The 15,010-nt window shown below is 47.2% G+C and overlaps 1 protein-coding gene across 1 annotated transcript in view; it reads left to right on the plus strand.

The window, feature by feature from the left end:
* Positions 1-15,010, plus strand: part of PAMR1 (peptidase domain containing associated with muscle regeneration 1) — an 80,238-nt gene that overhangs the window by 31,820 nt on the left and 33,408 nt on the right. Inside the window, exons 3-4 of the mRNA XM_006062353.4 lie at positions 140-268; positions 13,585-13,699. Coding sequence (XP_006062415.3) covers positions 140-268; positions 13,585-13,699 — 244 coding nt within the window. The remainder of the gene's footprint in view (positions 1-139; positions 269-13,584; positions 13,700-15,010) is intronic.

A 15,010-nucleotide genomic window follows, 5' to 3' on the forward strand; every position in this document is an offset into this window, starting at 1 on the left:
ATTTTTTCCTAAGGGCACCTTTCTGAGTCCAGATGCTTTTAGGTGAGACAAGATCCTGGCAAAGTCCACAGTTTCTCGTGCAACCCATCAGAACCTGCATGTGCTTAATCGAACACCATTCTGCTTGGAAATGTTTCAGGTTGCACCATCTTTGAAAACTGCAAGACGTGCCGAAACGGCTCCTGGGGGGGTACCCTGGACGACTTCTACGTGAAGGGGATCTACTGTGCAGAGTGCCGTGCGGGCTGGTACGGAGGAGACTGCATGCGTGAGTAGTCCCTGACCTAGCTCCATCTCTAGTGCAGGCTTCTTTCAAGTCTCACCTTGCTGTGGACTAAGGTTTATCTTGTTGGACTCTGAGTTCTGGAAAGCTTGTGGCCAGAAGACTTCCTATGTAAGACTATAAGAAACAAAGATGTGTTTCCTTCTGCTGGGTGTGGATTATGGACATCTGTTTGGAACTGGCCATGGGAGGTTTCTGTATCCTCTTAAATCTTCCCCTCTCTCTTGAATGAAGCCAAGGCATTCTGCACACAAGCATGCCTCGTGTCCATTCCGGAAGCAACTGCGTGCTATCATTGGTCAGCAGGCAGTGAATAAGGCTTCAAAAATGTTGTCTGTAGTGCATTTTAAATATGAATTCCTATTGGAAAACTTCTTAAATCCTGAGTTCAACTCTTGGAACCCACATCAAACTGTCAGCATGCCACTTGTCCCAGGAAAGGGATCCTTTCTGGGTTCTGCTTGATCTCCAAAAATTGCTTAATCTTTATTAGTGCTCCCCTCTGTGTCAATAATCCTTTGAAAATGGAGTGGAAATCTAAACTCTCTCTCAGTTTAAGATTCTCCCATGCAGCAACCCAGTGGTGAATATCACTCTGAGCAGCAGGATCTGGAGCAATGTATAAACTGTTATTATTTTGTTAAGCCTATTTTACATGTTCCCCATTTAAATTAGAAGCAATCAGGATGGTTTTAGAGCCTCATTAATTTTATCCTTACGAACGATATTTCCAGTCCACAGAAATAGAGGATGGAGTGTTATTGGTATTTCTTGCCTGATCAAACATGTAGCAAAAACGCAAGAGTCTAGGGCAAAGGGTAAGGAAAATACCTAAGACGCCTAAGTTTGTGTGATTTAGGGGTCTGTGTGATTTCAGACCCCTTGTTCTCACCTATCTCCTACTGGTGAACTCTTCTGTAGCTCTGTCTTCTCTGCAAAGCAGCATATGAAGTCTCTAATGAGAGCAGAGTAGAAGGGAAGCTGAGGCTTGAGAGTACCAAAATTTGGGGGGAGCCACCTGATGAATGAGGAAATGTGTCAGCTACCAAAAAGTTAAAGCATGCCCAAGCATGGCCAAGGACCCAGTGGAAGCTGGAACTAATGTGTAGGTGATGCAGCCTGGACAGGTGGGTGATGCTCACCAGCAGCACGGTAGCAGAGGTAAATAAAAGCAGTCATGTGGTTGACCTAAGAGTTGGCAGAGACATGACTGTCCAGGGGTCCAGCGTGGGCAGGACACAAAACCAAAATGAACCTGGTAAAGAAAATAGAGACTGGAGGTGTCGGTGAGATGGAAAAGCAGGCTTAGTGGTAATAAAGCCACCGAACATGTAGATGAAAGAGGTATTATGCTCAGAGAGTAGAATTTCTGAGTTAAAACTTTCACAGGTGGTGGTGATAGTGTGTTCATATGTATTAGTCAGTTTTGGGGGCATAAGAGTCACCCTCAAAAGGATAGATGTGTATTTTTCTCGATCATGCATCTGTGAGTTGGCTGGGGTTTAACTGGTGTCACCTGGGTTGGCCTGGGTTGAACTCTAGAGTTCAGAGCTCAGACCACAGCAAGCAGTTTGGGGTGTGATCTGCTTTGAATGTGTCACAGAGCACAAGCAGTCAAGCCAAACACACGGCTACATTCATGGCCTCTGCTCTCACCACATTCACTCATATTGTAAGGAAGTCACGTGGCTGAGCCACAAATCAGTCAAGTATGAGAGTATATTCCGTCTCAAACGAAAGGATACAAATATTTCCTGAACAATACTCTAAACACTGTGAGTGAGTTTGTGTAGAGGACAGGGCAGAGAAGGGGAAGAATATTTGCATGCAGGAAGTCAAAGACAGAGGACTGCATTTTCCCAAAGAAATCCTGTAGATGTATCTTTCCAAATAGTACCTGTTGGTTGAGTCTTACGTTTAGCCTCAGTTTAACAGCCGACTGTGTAGGTCTGTTTGGTCTGGATTGGTGATGGTTTCCATGTATAGGATCGAACTTTCTCAAGGACAGCAGGATTGGCTCAGGGCAATGGTCACCACCACTAGGCAGGCAAAGTGGAGGACGCATGCCCCCATTCATTAAAAAGTAATGAATAGATCTACCCATCCATTCAAAAATATTGAAGGACAGAGAAACCTGGCGTGCTGCAGCTCACGGGGCTGCTAAGAGTTGGACACAACTTAGCAACTGAACAAACAACAATCCATTCAAACAATGCTTCGTGAAAGAATGTGCTTCTATGTGCAATGATGAGCAAGACAGATGTAGTCACTGCCATTTTAGAACCTGAAATTTAGAGAAGAGAGACAAAAAGAATACGGTCAATGCTGTGAAACAAACAAAGCAATGATCATACTCCTATTCCATTCTGTGTTGGTTCAGTTATGCTTGTTCAATTCCATGGTGAAAGCCTCATTACATACAGTGTATGTTTACTGATCACAGCCACATACACAAAGAGAGCATTTCTTATGGATCACTAGGCACGTCACCAGGGGAAACAGGGAACCCTCCGTGAGTTTACAATACATTCGTGAAAACAGGACTTGACCATAAGACATTAACATGATGTTATTCGGTTCTCATCACCTACAGCTCATACTAAATAAATGCAAGGGGAATTCCCAGGCGGAAGCAATTCATTTCAGTATTTGTTGACTGTCTGCCCTGCTGACTAGGCAGGCAGGATGCTGCCTGCCTCTATTAAGGGGCAGCTGAACACTTGGGTGGTCTCTGCATGGCTGGGGCACAGTGCTGGAGCCATGTGGCAGTGCAAGCATTTTCCCAGTAGATGGCGCCCAAGTGATCCTTTCAGATCATTTAGTTCTGGAGGAGGAGGGCTTCTTGCTGAAGACCATTGTAGAACCCTGGCACTTTTTCCTGAGTGCCATATAGAACCTTAGAAGAAAGGAGGAGTGCCAGGGAAATGCCAGAAAGGATCACACATGTTTATATTTTAATTATAGACCTTTCAGTACTGAGCCAACGTGGTAGCACCTTTATTTGCTCACTGTCCTTGACAATGCTCGTCACAGATGGTTTTAACCCAACTCTTTACAGTCTTAACATCCATTATGTGATCGATTCACTCATAACCATTGGCAAGTTACATTAAGCAAGAGAACTGGAGAAGGGCTGGAGGTCACTGAGCCCAGGGGAAAACTTTCTTCACATTTTCCTGGCCAGGAAAGATTGCTTTAGTAATCGCAGACTATTCAGAGGAGTGATTCCTTTTTTCTTCAGCTTTTTATTTTGATAAGTTTTAAATACACAGAGTTGAAAGAATACTACATTTATTCTTTACCTGGATTCACCTGTTATTATAATTTTCCCACATTTGTCTTCTCTCTCTTCTTCTGTACTGTGAGCTCATGAATTTTCATTTTTTCCCCTTAATCCTATCGTCCTCTTTTTGATGCTTAAATTGTCCCAGAACTGGCCACCAAAGTCCCTTTAAGATGAGTTCGCTGCCTCATTCTGTGAGCACTTCCTTGCTTCTTGGCACTGCCCCCACCCGCTCAGGGTTTCAAGTTCACCTTGATTGTTTATGTGCAAGTCCTGAAATGAGCCATTTCTCCAATCCTGGTTCCTGTTGTGGGGAATGATATTTAGGAACTGTGACCTGGCACTGGCAATGAGAGGCACTGATCTCCAAAGTTAAAATCAAGGCGTCCTTTCAAAGCTTCTTAAACTGGAAAGTTGAGTTCTTAAGTGGAACCACTCTGCCGACTTCCAGAGTGAAGTTTATTTAACTTGGCCTTCAGACCAAGTTCCTAAGCCACTAAATGAGATGAGCAGGAGAGGGCCCGAGAGCCTCCCGGATGTCACGCTTCCAGGTAGCACTGAAGTGATGCCAACACCTCAGGCCCCAAAGGGTCTCGGGGAGGTAGGAAGGTTAGGAGAGCAACCTAGATGAGAGAGGGTTTATGAGGAGAGCTTAATAGGCCTGGAATACTTTTTATTTCCTTAGTCATATTGTAGATAGACACAGAGGAGCAGAGGAACGGGCCATCAGTGGTGACCAAAATGTGGGGGTGGAATATCAGAGAGGAGCATGGTTTGTGCTGGCTGGTCCAGGAATGATTGAGAGTCGATGAGAAAGAGAGAGAGAAGGAGAGAGAGAGGGAGAGAAGGAGGGAGGAAAAGAGAGAGAGAAAGAGAAAGAAGGAAGGAAGGAAGGAGGGGGAGGGGAAGAAAAGGCCCACAAAGCTGGGTGTCACTGATTTACTCATCTCTGGAGCTGTACTGCTGGGGAAGAATAGAGTCGCCTGGGTGGAGTTACTGAAAACTGGCTCATGGAAGTCTGGGCTTCTGTGTCCTGACATCCCCAGGAAAGGAACAGTGCTCAACTGGGTACAAATCGAGGATGGTATTATGTGATGGTTAATAGCTGGGCTTGAAACCAGGCTTTTAATCTGTAGGACCTGGATTTTAATCTGTTTCATGACTCCTTCTGTGACTTTGGCAATGCCACCCAATCTTTGTAAATCTCAGCTTCCTCATTTACAAAATGGGGGAAATAACAGTGCCCCATCAGAGGATTTAATGAAGGATTAATGTGAGGGTTAAATGAAGTGCTATCTATGAAATTCCTTAATAGGGAGTCTGTAACATAGTAAGTGCTTGATAAATGGTAGCTGCTGTTCGTATTATTACTAAATCAGAGCCTTGAAGGGTGTTCTTTGTCTTTTCTTTGTTGGGAAGGAAATCAGTGCGGGGCCACAGAGGAAAAATAATAAAACAGAACTCCCTAAGAAACAAGAGGATATATGCTGGCCATGAGGTTAGGGCTTCCCAGGTGGCCCCAGTGGTAAAGAATCCACCTGCCAATGCAGGAGGTGCAGGAGACGTGGGTTTGATCCCTGGGTCGGGAAGATCCTCTGGAGGAGGAAATGGCAGCCCACCCCAGTATTCTTGCCCAGAGAATTCCGTGGACAGAGGAGCCTGGCAGGCTGCAGTCCACGGGTCGCAAAGAGTCGGACGCGACTGAGCACAGCACGTGGGAGGCTGCTTTCCAGGACAAGCATTGTATGTGTGGCGAATAGCTTTTCATACGTTATGTGCTGAAGTTCTTGATTCTAGAGAATTGATGTTTGAACTTCTGCAGATGATTTTATGTTATTAAAGAGCTCATCGATTATTGCTCAACTTCTGGTTTGGGTGGAGAGGGATATGAAAAAGGCCTTCCTTCCTGTTCAAACAGCAAGAAATCACTCTGTAATCAAAGGAAATTCAGAATTTACTTTAAAGCCCTCTTGTATCTATGAGCACAGAATCTAAAAGAAACTAAACTCCATAGGAAAGAGCTCTTCCTAGGAGAGCAAGTGATGCAGGATATGTCTTACCTGAGGCTAGCTACTGAGGTCAGGGGCAGGGCAGGTGAAGGCCTGCCTGAGAAGGAGGAGGACCCAGCCAGACTTGGGATGAGCCTGTGGGCTGGCCTATTGAACTTACATCTAAAAAATACCCCCAAACAAAGATTACCCTATCCACTGAGACTTCTCATTAGTGAAATTTTGTTGAGCAAGCAGAGGCTGGGGGTGAGGCTAGAAAGCAGAAGATCTTGGAATATTGTTGTCATTTTCCAGTTTCAAAAATTTGTCATCTCAGAGTCTCATGGTCTCACAGGATCAAAGATTCCTGAACTTACAGTCATGGAAGTGCAGGAAGTTGGGCAGGGGGAGTGTTGAAAATTAAAAATAAGTTTTCTAAGGTTCCCACTACTTGACTTTCAAGATGCTTCTGGAGGGATTATAGCCTCAGCCCTGCCCCAAACCAGCTTGCTTCCTGATTTGATCAAATTGATCAGTACCTCATTCTACCTGCCTAATAGAGGAAAAGATATTACCAATCAAAAGAAAATATGTCTTTTCTGTTGTGAATAAGCAAGAAGAGAATAAGACCAATAGTCAAGAGAAAGATCAGTCAAGAGAAACACACCACATGGGATCAACTATTAGAATTTTCAGCCAAGGGGTTTTAAGTAATTTAAAAATGAATATATTAAAGGATCTGGAAGAAAAGGTAATTATAATGGATGAAGAGATGAGAAAATTGAGAATAGATTTGGAAAGCATTAATAAGAACCAAAAGGAAATCCAGAACTGAATGTATTGTAATATTTGAAATTAAAAAATCATCAGAGGGGATTAACAGCTGATTGATCATGATGGAAGACAGGATCAGGGAATGTAAATACAGACTGGTAGAAATCAACCAAACTGAAGCACAGAGAAAAGAGAAATATTTAGTTGTCTAATTTTTTATGCTGCTCAAACCCAGTCCTCAATTTTTGAATTGGATCGTCAGGGTTATCTCAGTGTATGCTTTTTTTTGCGAAGATTGTGATGAATCTGGGGGAGAAAAACCTTTTTGCAACAAAGTGGTAGATGGTATTTTTGCTGGACAATGGTTTCAACTGAACGGATAGGCCATTTGGTACAGTATTGGGAAGAAGATTCAAAAATGGTTTGATTGGGCAGGAAGAGGCTTGATATAATTTGGCAGAGTCATTCATTCAGTTAATAATTAATTAAGCACATATTTCATGCATATAGAGGTGAGCAAGACAGACAAAGGTCCTTGCTTTCACGGAACTGTGTCATGGAGGAGACACACATTTAAGCAACCATTGTAAAGTATTAAATTGATTGGAACTACAGGCCAGATCACAGGATGAGCCATGAAGTCATTTCTAGAGACCTAATGAAGACGTGAGCCCCTGGTAAAAGCTATCACTTAGCACAACTTTACTTTTGCTTTTCACTTTCATACATTAGAGAAGGAAATGGCAACCCACTCCAGAATTCTTGCCTGGAGAATCCCAGGGACGGGGGAGCCTGGTGGGCTGCCATCTATGGGGTTGCACAGAGTTGGACACGACTGAAGCGACATAGCAGCAGCAGCAGTACTCTTTATGAACCAGACAATGCTCAGGTACCTTCATGTACGAACCATTCATCCTCATCCAGCCTTTTACAGGTGAGGGCATCGAGGCACAGAGAGGCTGAGTCACTTTACCTGCTGTCCTACAGCTGTTACATGGCAGAGCCAAGATGCCAGTTCAGAGCTGGGCCCCAGAGTCCAATCCCTCTTCCTCTGTACTAAGCCGCTTCTTGAAGTGAGAGGCCCTTGAGGTCCTCACTCCAAGCGCCTGTCTGAGGGATGAGCAGGTCAGGGTAGGATGAACCAAATCACATGGGCAGTATCAGCTTCCTTCTTGCTCCCTGTCTGGTGTGTGGGTCATTCCCATGTCATTATCCAGGCTTTTGTTCTGCTATCCCTGTCTAGGCTCCTGGGCCTAAAGGCTTTAGAGCTTTAGCCAATGATGCAAAGAGGCTCTTAGGAGACCTGGAGCAGTGGATCAGAACCTGGGCTGTCACCTGTGATTCTTTTGCCAAATTTGTGTCTCAGATCCAGACAAGACTTGAGAAATGACAGTGTTAGCTGCCATTTATTGTTTATGTGTGCCAGGCACTTTGCTAAATGCTTCACATACAGTAACTATCTCATTTAATCCTTAAATAATAAATCAGCAACAATAGCATGGTTGTAGATACTCCTGTTATTTCCAAATGAGGGACGCTCAGCTTGGAAAATCTGAAGAACTTGTCTGGGGTCATACAGCTAGGAAAAATCTGAACTGAGATTAGGACCTGGTCTGGCTTCCAGGGGCTTCCCAGGCGGCGCTAATGGTTAAAGAGCCTGCTTCCCAATGCAGGAGACATAAGAGACATGGGTTTGATCCCTGGGTTGGGATGATCCCCTGGAGGAGAGCATGGCAACCCATTCTAGTATTCTTGCCTGGAGAATCCCCTGGATAGAGGAGCCTGGGGGGCTACAGTCCACAGGGTCACACAGAGTCAGACGTGGCTGAAGTGACTTAGCATGCCCACACAAGCATGCATCAGTGGTTAGGACTCCAAGCTTTCACTACTGAGGGTGTGGGTCAATCCCTGGTCAGGCAGCTAAGATCTTGCAAGTTGTGGAGCATGGCCAAAAAAAAAAAAGAAGCTAACAGAATTCTTTCTTTAGTCCTCCTTGCCCCCAGCCAAGAGGAAAGATTAAAAAAAAAAAAAAAAATCCACTGCTTCTCAGAAGCACCCCTCCCTCCTTTGTCCCCCAGCTGGAGATAAGGACACTTGTCAGAATGCTGGGGGTGTTCACTGCTGTTGGGAAGCTTCCAGCTCTCGTTCTAGTTTGGAAATTCATGAAGATTTCCTTTCAGCTCTGTCAAAGCAGAGTCTATCCAGCTCTCTCCTGTTTGGGTTTGTAGCAAGAATAGGGGAGGAGGCAGGGTTGGAGATGAGTCCAGGATTTGAGATCCCAGGGGCCAGTCTGGCATGGCTGGCAAAATCCCCTACATACACGCATGCACGCACATGCACACCTCTTCCCCTGCAGCCAGACGTGGTCAGGGAATCCGAGCACGTTGTCCGGGCCCTTGCCACTCCCGTCTTTCAGCCCCAGGACCACCTGCTTGGTTGGCCAGCCGCACTTCGTTGGTGGGGACATTTGGCTGTGTTCAGCCCTAGACAGAGGGTGCAGTGAGTCTGCCCTTCACCCGGCTCCTCGGACTCCCCATGGGGGTGGGAGTGAGACAGGGGCTGAAGGAGCCCCTTGGTGTGAGGAGGGCATGGGGTGCCTTCTCCTTTGCCCGGTGCCCACTAACTGCGCCCCCCGCCCCTCCCCCCCCAAAGCACATTTCTGAAAAGTGGCCTCTGTGTCTCTGGCTGCTTGGAACTTGCATCCTGTCTTGAGGCCGACTCTGCCCTGCCCTCCAGAGAGAGAAGGGAAACATCATGAAGGACCCAGCTGTTGCGTGTGGTTGGGAATCCTGGCTGTTTCTGAAGGACAGCCCCTGGTCTCCAGGAACCAGTGGTCTCGCATCTCACGTGGCCAGGGGCCAGCACCCGGGTTGGGGGTGGGACCCCGAGTACTCCCCAGGCATCATGAGACCCTCGGGCTGGCCAAAGCCTGCTGGCTCCCCCAGATCTGAGAGAGGGAGAGGGGATCTGAGAGTGACACTGCTATCTGATTCCAGGGAGGAAACCAGAAGCTGGCTGGCAGCATCTGCTGCCAGTTCTAACTTGGGGTCCCTGCAGGAGGTTTGCTGAGGAGCTGGAACTTAACACCTTGTGGCGGGGAAGCTGCCAGCTCCCGGGGTTGGGGTGGGGGGAGGCGGAGGCTGTGCAGGAAGGTTTCTTTTTTTGTCTCTCACACCCCGTGTATCATTTCCGTAGCCGGGCAGCAGATGGGCAGATGGGGGCGATGAGGAGTGTGAGGTGTGCAGGAAGAAGGCACGTGCATTTGCAATAGCTGGAGGGGGAGGGGGACGGGCAAAGAGTCAGTGTATTTGGGAACGGGCTGGGAAATCCTGCCGCTTCAAAACGGTGCTGGAGAAGGCTGGGTCAGGAAACCCTAAGACAGGTTAATGTACTAGCAGAGATCCAGCACTGGTACTAGACAGATTCAAGTTCAAGTCCCTGATCTGCCACCATCTAGCAACAGCTAACATTTGCTGGTTTTTCTGCTAAGGGCTTTCTGTGTGCATAATCTGATTCACATCTCACAAAACGAATGGGGTAGATGCCAGTTTTATTCCCATTTGGCTCAGGTCTGGTGAGGTTCTGAGAGATGCTGTAACTCACCCAAAGCCACACAGCCGGTGACTCTAAGGTTGAGACTCATGCTGACAGGGGACTCCAACGTCTAAGGTGGAGACTCATGCTGACAGGGCACTCCGACGTCTAAGGTGGAGACTCATGCTGACAGGGGACTCCAACGTCTAAGGTGGAGACTCACGCTGACGGGGCACTCCGACGTCTAAGGTGGAGACTCACGCTGACGGGGGACTCCGACGTCTAAGGTGGAGGCTCACGCTGACGGGGGACTCCGACGTCTAAGGTGGAGGCTCACGCTGACGGGGGACTCCGACGTCTAAGGTGGAGGCTCACGCTGACGGGGGACTCCGACGTCTAAGGTGGAGGCTCACGCTGACGGGGGACTCCGACGTCTAAGGTGGAGGCTCACGCTGACGGGGGAGACTCCGACGCCCCACGGCAGCCAGCGCTCTACAGCTAGAGCAGTCGTCTGCCGCCTTCCGACCTCCTGGCTGTCTGGCCATGGGGATACCTAGCTTCTCCCATCCTTAGGGTTCCTCGTCTGGGGCATGGGGAGATAAATGCCATTCGCCCAGCTTTCTTTTTTTAACTTTTTACTTTATATTGGGCTATAGCCAGTTAACAATGTTGTGATAGTTTCAGGTGAACAGCAGAGCAACTCAGCCACACATATAGCTGTGTCCATTCTCCCCCAAACTCCCCTCCCATCCAGCCTGCCACATACCATTGAGCAGAATGTCCTGTGTACACAGTAGGACCTTGTCATTATCCATTTCAAATATAGCAGTTGGAGAAGGCGATGGCACCCCACTCCAGTACTCTTGCCTGGAGAACCCATGGACGGAGGAGCCTGGTAGGCTGCAGTCCATGGGGTCTCTAGGAGTCGACACGACTGAGTGACTTCACTTTCACTTTTTACTTTCATGCATTGGAGAAGGAAATGGCAACCCACTCCAGTGTTCTTGCCTGGAGACTCCCAGGGACGGGGGAGCCTGGTGGGCTGCCGTCCATGGGGTCACACAGGGTCAGACATGACTGAAGTGACTTAGCTTAGCCTGGTTTAGTGTATTCCCTTAGGAACTATCTGTAAATGTGCAAAATGTGAAATTAAGGCATGTGTGCTGCATGCTTAGTCGTTCCAGTTGTGTCCGACTCTGTGACCCTATGGACCATGTCTGCCAGGCTCCTCTGTCCATGAGTGATAGAACCCTGGCTGTCCTCCTGGGCCAGGCCTATTTTCTCCTCACTCCTTTCTCTCCTATCCACCCCCTCCCCAAGGATGAACTAAACCAATCTCTCCATCTACCTCAGCTATCTCCAAGCTTTCTTGTGAGGATTAAACCAGAGAAGGTATGTAAGCCTTTTAGCCAGTCCCTGGCCTGTCACAATGTCATCATTCATTCATTCAACAGCTCTTTACTGAGCACGTGGTCTGTGCCAGTTTCCATTCTAGGCGTACAAACTAGAGGGGTGCTAGCTCTGCCAAAGGGAGTGAGCAAATAAGCTAGAAAATTTCCAGTAGTGATATCCATTATGAAGAAAACAAAATCAAGCAATGGCAGTGACCGTAGAAATACGAAGGTCTGTTTTAGCTGGGTGGTCCAGGAAGGCCTCTTTGAAGAAGTAGCAGTTGAGCTTAATTCCCAAAGGGAGGAGACGTGGAAGAGGATGAACCTTCTAGGTTAAGGGAGCAGTGGGTGCGAGGCCTGGAGTTGGGACAGGAAGGGGGCCGTGTGGCTGGCTCAGAGTGAGGACTGGGTGGGTGCTGGTGGAGGCTGAACAGAGGGCAGGGCTGTGGATGCTGTGGGGAGGTGAGCTACAGGGCACATTCTTTGGAGGTGCGAGTCGAGAGAGTAATGTGATCTCATTCATGTATTTAAGCGGTAGCTTTGGCAGCTATGTGGGGAATGGAAAGTTGGGAGAAAAGGATGATGCAAGGAGACTGGGATCACAGAGAGATGATGGAGGCCTGGCCAAATCCAGAGACTCACATGGAAAGGGGCGAGGGATGCTTCCCATGAGGAAATAGAAGCAATAAACATCCTAATGATGAGATGACTTGGGCAACCTAGCAGTCAATTTTGCAAAAATCACACACCTCAGACCTCACAGCTTATTGAAAACAGAGTTTAAGCTATATTCCTACCACTGTAGAAATATTACCACCATCATCTTGCCATGAGGTACCATCCACTGATGTTCATGTTTTTCTTTTGAGCTTGGGAATTTATTGGGGGAGGTTATTAAAGATAACTGAAGGTCTGGAGTTTATGATGTCAAGCTGAGTTCTGTGTAGATAAGGTTAAAGAAGCTTTTCCTATAAAGGGGCGGGTAGTAAATAGTTACATTTTTGTGGATTCTACTGTCTTGTTTTGCAGCCACTCAAGTCTGTCATTGTGGCTGGAAACCAACCTTAAACAATGCATTAAAAATGTATGTGGCTCTGTTCCAATAAAACTTCACTTAAAATATAGGCAGTGAGCTGCATTTGGCCCATGGATCATAGTGTGCCAATTCTGGCAGAAAATATAGTTTATTTACATGACCGAGAGAATTTTTTCCCTACAACTAGGGTACAGACCTCTGCTTATCTTGACACTAGAGATGTGATGTAATTGAATGGAGACTCTGTTCTGTGGTTTTCAAATCTTGGGGATTCCTTGGAACTAACTCAGGGGACCAAGGTGATAGTGAGGATGGAGGGCTTGGGGTCCCAGCTTCTACTTCAACCAGGACCCCCTGTTGGATTCACTTTTTTTAAAATTAAATTGGTGGTCTTCATAAGAGTTTGGGGGAAAAAAAAAGTCTTGGGAGCTAGGAAAAAAATCAAAAATCACTAATCCGGTTGGACTGGTTGGAGTTCATGTCCGGCTTCTGGTATTTGCATTAGAGAGGTGCTTCCCTGGTGGCTCAGATGGTAAAGAATCTCCCTGCAATGCTGAAGACCCAGGTTCCATCCCTGGGTCAGAAAGATCCCCTGGAGAATGGAATGGCTACCCACTCCAGATTCTGGCCTGGAGAATTCCATGGACAGAGGAGCCTGGTGGACTACAGTCTATAGAGGCGCAGAGTCAGACACAACTGAGCGACTGATGCTTTCGCTATTGCATAATTGCTCATAGAACAAATTAATACATACATTTTCTAATTGGATGGAGGCACGTAAAAAGGAGTTGCTTTGGGATTATGTGTGTGGAGTAGAGGGTGTGCAGGGGACATAGAGCAGAGGGGCTTACGTAAATTTAGACGCTGAACAAAGGCCACAATGTCCCAGCTAGAGCTGCTGGGAGGGCCAACTTTCTGAGCCTTGTAAGGTGGCGGCAGCAGGCTGGGGTGTGGCAGTCTTGGAGAGGCAGGATGAGAGTGGCTTGGACCTCACATTCAGACACAGCTAGGTTTTAAATCTCTGTCACTTAATAGCTAGACAAATTAGTTAATCTCTGGTTATCCGTTTTTCCATCTGGAAAACGGAAATGATGCTACTTCCCTTCTCAAGCTGTTGGGTTAAATGAATGAATAATTCACTGCCAGTTGCCGAGCATATTGCCAGGGGCTTGAGAAATAGAAATATCCTTCTCCATTCTGTTTTCAGGGGCGTGGGTGAGCTCAGAGGCTTCGAGACCTTTTACCGTCTCTTTCCTGTTGACTCCAATTTCCATGCCTCAATCTTCTCTTCTCAGGATGTGGCCAGGTTCTACGTGTTCCAAAGGGTCAGATTTTGTTGGAGAGCTACCCGCTGAATGCTCACTGTGAGTGGACCATTCACGCCAAACCTGGATTTGTCATCCAACTCAGGTAAGGGGCTGGGGTCAGAATTATGGAACCTGAAGTTTGAGGAAGTGCAGTAACAAAACCAAAGGTCCTGGACCCTAGCAATCAGGGCTAACCATCTACATTTTATTCCTGAAAGCAGAAAATGTATATTAGAGCCTTTCCGTTTACCTCTTAGTGATTTTGTGGGATAAGGCCTGGGTAAGACGACCACCAATTAAATGCTTGTCCTTCACTGACTGCAGACAGTGGGGCTCAGGCGACAATGACCCCAGGAAGACACCAATATGTCAGAACACAGCACTGAGAGCAACCTGCCCACCCATAACCTTGACCAGGTCACCTATTCACTTAGTACTGGCTGGATTCTGTGGAAGGAGAGGAGATAAGGCCAGGCCTAACCTTCAAGGACTTTGTACTCCAGATTGGGGTTTCTGCTTGTCACAGCTTCTTTCATTGCTGTTCTCAGAAACCAACCACCACCTCCACAACCAATACACTGATTCTTTCACTTGTGTGGACGATAAGCCATTCATCTTATGGCACGTTGGGGTCCACACAAATGTTTAATTCATGCCATGGACCCAGTTGTAACTAGAGATAAATAACACAAGTGCATCCTGCTTTGTGAGAACTGTTCACTGCCGCATCCAGGAGCCTGGAACAGGACATGGTACACACAACAGGTGCTCGATAGACCCTTCCTGCATAGATAAAGTTGAAAGATCTGCTCCCTGTCGCCAGTGTTTCTCCTCTCTCCTGGCAGACACCTCTGCTCTTCCTCTTTAGTAAAGCAGAGTGGCCCACTCAGCCCAGGACTTTTAGGGACGTTGTCCACCTAGTTCTTCCCTTTTCTAACTCATGGAGATGTTGGTGGTGATGGAAATCTCTAATCTTCTAGAGCACAGGCTTCCAGTCTGTGTTTTCTGGGTGGATTGATGCACCCAGAAGTTCCCTTATGTCAGCAGGCTCCTCGATGGCGCTCTGTCATGCAGGAGGGGCAACACGGTACCCCACATTGGGAGGATCCAGAACTCAGGTCCCTTTCCCAACCCTCTGCATCAAAGCCACCCTTTAGTTGCTGGTCTTCTTGTTCCCTGAGGTCCTGGGGTTAGGATTAAGGTTCAGTAAATGAACTTTCCTAGAGGAAGTTCAAGGAGCAAGTGAGAGGCTACACCATTCTGCTGAATGGGCTCCAGGCTGGATCTTCCAGTGTGATAAGGACAGTTTTGGATGCCACAGGCTAATTTTTCAGCAACTCAGGAACCAGGACAAATGGTCCCCTCAGAGGCCTCTGGAGAGCTTCTCCAAGACCCAGGATGAAAAGAAATCAGC

Source organism: Bubalus bubalis, chromosome 16 (assembly GCF_019923935.1).
Source record: "Bubalus bubalis isolate 160015118507 breed Murrah chromosome 16, NDDB_SH_1, whole genome shotgun sequence".
NCBI classification, from domain to species: domain Eukaryota; kingdom Metazoa; phylum Chordata; class Mammalia; order Artiodactyla; family Bovidae; genus Bubalus; species Bubalus bubalis.